The 6,622-nt window shown below is 47.0% G+C and overlaps 1 protein-coding gene across 1 annotated transcript; it reads left to right on the forward strand.

Moving 5' to 3' along the window:
- Positions 1-3,013: 3,013 nt before the first annotated feature.
- N7473_013264 (retrotransposon gag protein) lies at positions 3,014-4,216 on the forward strand (the record flags this gene model as incomplete). The annotated part of the gene is made up of 1 exon (XM_057159203.1): positions 3,014-4,216. One exon carries the CDS (start codon positions 3,014-3,016, stop codon positions 4,214-4,216), a length of 1,203 nt encoding a protein of 400 aa, XP_057001939.1.
- Between the last annotated feature and the right edge of the window lie 2,406 nt (positions 4,217-6,622).

Here is a 6,622-nt window from a genome sequence, read left to right on the forward strand (position 1 = left end):
GATGATATTAAAGAGATGCTGCTCTCACTTGGATTCAAACCTTGCCCTGATGACCCTGCCCTTTATACCGATAATCGTATGATTATTATGGTATTCGTCGACGATTTCCTTGCTGCCTATCACAAAAGTGAGAGTTCGCACGCTCAGCAAATCAAAAGACTACTCTCAGAACGATTCGAAATGAAGGATTGCGGCGAACTGACACAGTTTATTGGTATTCGAATCGTACGTGATCGATCAAAACGAAAGACCTGGCTAAATCAAGCAGCCTACATTGAAAAGATAACTGCTAGATTCAACCTGCTAAACAGCCAGAAAGCCCCGATACTACCACTTCCAGCCACACAAAAGCTTGATCCAATTCTGACAGAACCAATTGACCCGAAAATTGTCAAGCTATATCAACAAAAGTGTGGATCTACCCTTTTCCCTGCTGTTTGGACCCGACCAGATACTGCATTCGCCAACCAATTGCTAGCTAAATCGCTTACTCGCTGCAATGAGAAGCATTTAGCAGCTGTCGACTATCTGATATTGTATCTCTATGCGACGAGATACCTTTCGCTCTGCTTTGACAGCGAAATGAGAGCTTCTATCTTCACTGCCGCCTCAGATGCAAGCTTTGCTGACAATCCTGACCGAAAGAGCTCTGAAGGATTTATCTTCTGCTTATTTGGTGGCCCAATTGAATGGAAATCGCGCAAGCAGAAGACTATCACCACATCGACCACAGAAGCCGAATTGCTAGCTATTAGCCACGCGGCTAAGCAGCTATACTGGATCAAACGCCTCTTTTCCTTCATCCAATTCGAAACTGACCAATTGGATGTAATCGAATGCGATAATCAGCAGACAGTTGATTTGCTCACGCGCGAGAAATCAACATTTCAGACCAAACTTCGTCATGTTGATATCCACCAGCTTTGGATTCGCCAGGAAGTCCAAGCTAGACGATTGCGAATTGAATGGGTCAAATCGGCCGAAATGATAGCCGACGGCCTCACGAAGCGCTTATCTGCAGAAAAACATGCTGCCTTTGTTCAACAGCTAGGCATGGAGATCTTACCTGCAGAGAAATCCCCTTCCTTCTGATATCTCTCATTCAGCTCTCACTTTGACCTCACATTGAGAGCTGAGGGGGTGTGTCGACATAAGTGGGTGCATAAGCCCATGAGAGCTATCGAACTTGACAGAATGCGACGGAACGTCCACGTGACGACGATCTTCAACGATTGACATCAACAGATTGCACACATGACGAAAGAGCTTCAACACTCTATTTCTTCTGATTTCTATGAGATTCTAGTCTGACGTATTGCCTTGATTTCATGAAGTTATAAATATTGCCTGTTTTCCATAGCTAGTTGAATCAAGTTTAATGATTGTGATGAAGTTGGAGCATTCTTCTATCATAAGTTAACTTCCGATTCTGAGCCGAATCGTACGACCTGACCTGACCTATACGATTCTTCGCCAATCGTATACTGATTTGACCAATCGTGCACACTCGCTTGCTTGTGCACGCCGAAGGATTTATGCTGACCCCGTAAATCCGACAGTAAGTCTATCAGCTAGTATTTCGGCTGATTTAATCTATTCAACTCGCAGCTGTTTCGCTTAAACTTCCTATCGAATCTAAAGCTAATAAATATCTACGTAACGAAGCTTAGTTTAGAAGGAGGATTTCTCTTGTGTAAGTAGATCAATAGTTTACTTATTGTTATATTGAATTATATCTAACTAGTTAGGGTTAAATTGGATAAAGGAGAATAGGCGCTTAATCTAGTATAGCTGCTTAGCTGCGTGGCTAATTGCAAGCAATTCGGCTTCTGTTATTAATATAGTAATAGTCTTTTGCTTACGTGATTTCTACTTAATAGGCCTCTAAATAGGTAAAAGATAAATCCTTCAGAGCTCTTTCGATTAGGATTATTAGTAAAGCTTATATCTAAGGTAGTAGTAAAGATAGAAGCTCTTATTTCGCTGTCAAAACAGAGAGAAAGGTGTTTTGTCTAATATAGGTAGGAAATTAGATAATTAACGGCTTCTAAGTGCTTTTCGTTGCAGCGAGTAAGCGATTTCGCTAGTAGTTAGTTAGCAAATACAGTATCCGGCCGGGTCTAAACAGCAGGGAATAAGGTTAATCTATATTCTTGTTAATAGAGCTTAACAATCTTTAGATTAATTAATCCTAATAGTATTAGATTAAGTCTTTAGGTAGTTAGTAGTGGTATTTTAACAGGTTTACTATTTAGCAGGTTAAATATAACAGCTATTTTTTTAATATATACTACTTAATTAAGCTAGGTCTTTCGTTTTAATCGGTTTTGTATAATTCGAATACTAATAAATTAGGTCAATTTGCTATAGTCTTTTATTTCAAATTGTTGTAAGAGAAGGTCTTTGATTTGCTAAGCGTATATACTCTTACTTCGATAATAAGCAGCAAGGAAATCGTTAACGAATACTATAATAACTATACGATTATTAGTGTAAAGGGCAGGGTTATTAGGGTATAATTAAAATCTAAGTAAGAGAAGTATCTCTTTAATATTATCTTCCTATCTCTTACTAGCAATTCGTAGACTATATGTCACGGGCCAGTGCCCGATATAGGTCACGTGTATCACGAGACCTTGGCGTATTGACGTGGAGAACGCGCGGGATAAACTTCCCCTCCTTAAGCTTTTTGTAAACAGCATGTTGGCCTAGTTAGATTGAATCTAAGTCTTGCTTCAGCCCTTCACATACAAAAAGCTTCCTTCTACACCTAGAAGTATCATTGGTCATTGGAAAAGCCCTAGGAAAGCGACCTAGGCACTCATTGGAAACACCCCTGAATCCCAAGCGATTCAGTGACGAACACATATCGGAACGGAATCCTCGCGCATAGATCTCTCAGCGCTCGAGACGGATTAGAAAGCCCTAGAAGATCTCAATTCCTAGGCACACTGGAACATTGGACGAAAAGCGACCGAAGCATTACCGGCACGCTACACAACCCCTAGGCGCTATGCAGCACCAGGAATCGACGAGCCCTCCCGGGTGGGCGCAAACGCTATTACAGCAGATAGCACAGACCCAGGCTATGCAGAACGAAGAAAGGGAGCGGCGTCACCAGCAAGATGCTGCTCAAGAGGAGCGGATGCGTCGCCTCGAGGCAATGCTGGAGCATCAGGCCTCACTAGCCATAACGACAACCACGACGAACGAAGGGCAGGCGACACCTGCACGATCAGCCACCGAATCGGTGCCGGTTCCCCCACGAACAGAGATTGTTCACCGACCGAAACCACGTCTCCCGGACCCAAAACCATTCGGTGGAAGCACGAGCGATTGGCCAACCTGGCGCATTTCGATGGAGAACAAGCTTAGTGTGGACGGCGAAGCTATCGGTTCCCCTCAAGACCAATTCATGTACGTATTCTCTAGACTAGAGAAGCTCGCCTGGAAGAATACTGGAACCTTCGTGAAACTCCGCCGGAACACTGGCGAACCGCAAGCCTTACTCGGCCACCTTGAGAATATCTACGGAGACCCGAATATCAAAGCACGCGCAGCAAGACGACTCCACCAGATTCGACAACCAGAAGACATGAGCTTTTCTAGGTTCCTTCCTAGACTAGAAAAGGAATTCGCTGATGCAGACGCTCTTGAATGGCACGACGAGGCAAAAAGGCAGATCCTTCTTAGCGCGCTCAATAAGACCATGACGAATGCGTTAATGAATCGAGGCATCCCTGCTACCTCGGCGGACCTGATCTCCCGGCTTCACGAGATCAGCTCAGATATGGATGCCCTTAATATCAACAAAGAGGAACGAACACGTCGTCCGCGCTCGCCTAGACAAAATAGCGATGAAATGGATTGGACACCGACCGTGTCGGTAACCCGTGCCGAACCACACACGAAACACCGCCGACCCGAAAGCGGAACGCCGAGACAAGCTCAATGGGTTAGTCAGGACGAGATAGATCGGCGACGTGCTGAAGGGAAATGCCTACGATGTGGAAAATCTGGACACCTTATCGCGAGGTGCGCGCTCCTACCGGCACAACGGCCGAATGGTACACGTATCGCTACTACCTCGAGCAAGAAGGGAAAGGAGCGCACGGTCAAAGTGAAGAAGTCGAAGCCTGCAAGTGACCTAGATTCAGTAATAACGGCTTCTGACGACGAGAGTGTGACTACTGAGGATGAATCGGGAAAAGAGTAGCTCCTGTTCTAAGTCGCGAGCAGGAGCAAAAGGGGGTCGAGAAGCTACTGGAACGTGAGACATTACCGTTTATAGTCGATGCTAGAGTGAATGGAATCCAATTTACACAAGCTCTCGTCGATAGCGGCTGCCGCTGCTATGCAACGGTAAACGAGTCTCTAGTCCAGTCGCTCGACCTCCCGCGCATTAAGATACAGCCACGAGTCCTTGACGGGGTGGTGCCGGATCAGTACCGAATCACCCACATTACCCATTTCGACCTCGACGTCCACGGCCAGCAACAAGGCCGCGTGTTTGCGTATATCATCGGACCCCAAAGCGACAGTATGATACTTGGGGACCCATGGCTACACGACGTGAACGGACGATATTCAGCACGGAAAGGATACCTAGACATCTTCACAAAGTCTGGGGAGCGGACAAGATGTTGGAACCGCGCGGATCGCACTATCGGGCCCCCTGGAGTGAAGGCGCTACGCGTGGCACAGACAGAAGCTTCTTCTATCCAACAGCTTGTACGGAGCGTATCGGATGCAAATCGTTTGCAGATCGGTAGGGTTTCGTTAGACGATATCGAGAAGGCATTACGACCAAAGAAGTACCTCGATCCAAAGGACAAACTGCCGAAACACTACTGGCAATGGCTTGCCGCTTTTAGCCAACAGTTAGCCGATCAGCTGCCTCCACACCGGCCAGGAATCGATCATAAAATCCCTCTGAAACGCGATCGAAACGGTGTCGAAGAGCCACCGCTATATGGCCCTCTCTACGGCATGAACAAGGAAGAGCTTCTTTACCTACGAAAGACCTTAACAGACCTGCTTGGGAAGAACTTCATACGTGTAAGCCAATCGCCTGCGGCAGCACCGATCTTGCTAGTTAGGAAGCCAGGCGGCGGCGTACGATTCTGTGTTGACTATCGGGGGTTAAACGAACGAACAGTAAAGGATCGCTACCCCCTACCACTGATTCGAGAGACGCTACGGAATATGGGCCACGCTCGCTGGTTCACAAAGCTCGATATTATCGCAGCCTTCCATAAGATCCGTATCCACCCTGGAGAAGAATGGAAGACTGCATTTCGGACGCGATACGGGCTCTACGAGTGGAACGTAACCCCGTTCGGATTGACTGGCGCACCAGCAACGTTCCAGAGGTATATCAATCAGACTCTGCGGGAGTACTTAGATGACTTCGTGTCGGCCTACGTTGACGATATAATTATCTACACTAACGGGACGCTAGCGGATCACCGCCGAAAGGTCGGCGAAGTCCTGCAGAAACTAATGGACGCTGGCCTCCAATGTGACATTGCGAAATCGGAATTCGAACAGGACTCAGTGAAGTACCTCGGCTTTATCGTCGAGGCTGGAAAGGGGATTCACGTCGATCTAAAGAAGGTGGAAGCTATTAGGGCATGGGAGAGACCGAAGTCTATACGGGATGTGCGAAGCTTTATTGGGTTTGCGAACTTCTACCGGCCATTTATACCACGATTCGCCGACCTTTCGGCACCCTTAACACGGCTAATGAAGAAAGACGCTATATTCAAATGGGACGACGATTGCTAACAGGCCTTCACGGAACTGAAAGAGCTCTTCATAAACGCACCAATCCTAGCACATTTCGAAGAGGATCGTCAAACAGTCGTAGAAACTGATGCCTCCGGCTGGGCAACTGGTGCGGTTCTATCGCAATATGGACCCGACGGGCAGCTACGGCCATGCGCCTACCTATCTCAGAAGCTATCCCCAGCAGAATCAAACTACGAGATCCACGATAAGGAGCTTCTAGCGATTATACGTGCTCTGCGCGAATGGAGACCTGAGCTGAAAATGGTGCCTCGATTCACTATCGTGACGGACCATAAAAACCTTCGATACTTCGGAAAAGCACAACATCTCAACGAACGGCAGATGCGATGGGCAGACCTCTTAACAGAGTTCGACTTTGACCTCCGTTATCGCCCTGGCAAGCTTGCAGTAAGGCCGGATGCACTATCACGACGGAGTCAGGATATGCCTAAGAGTATCACTGACGAAAGGCTGTCGAATCGCTTCCGAATCCTACTCAAAAGGGTCAAGATCAAAACGGGTCGGCTAAAACTTCAATCAGCCGACAGCCAACCCAGTGAGGAGATCGATTTCGAAAGAGATATCCCCCTCTTTGATGAACCGGAACTTCAGACAGAATGGAAAAAGGCAAGGGCGTCTGACTCGATCTACCAACGAATCTCCAACGCTTTGCTAACGGGAGAGCGCCGAATCGCTGCCGAAACGAACATTAAGACCAGCCTATCGGAGTGCCATTTAGATGATCGAGGGGTGCTTCACTTCAGACAGCGACTCTGGATTCCAGACAACGAGGTTCTACGCACAGGAATTATACAGAAGATCCACGATTCAC

The sequence above is a fragment of the Penicillium subrubescens genome (assembly GCF_028828155.1).
Source record: "Penicillium subrubescens strain IBT 31985 chromosome Unknown utg000014l_segment0_segment0, whole genome shotgun sequence".
Classification (NCBI taxonomy): domain Eukaryota; kingdom Fungi; phylum Ascomycota; class Eurotiomycetes; order Eurotiales; family Aspergillaceae; genus Penicillium; species Penicillium subrubescens.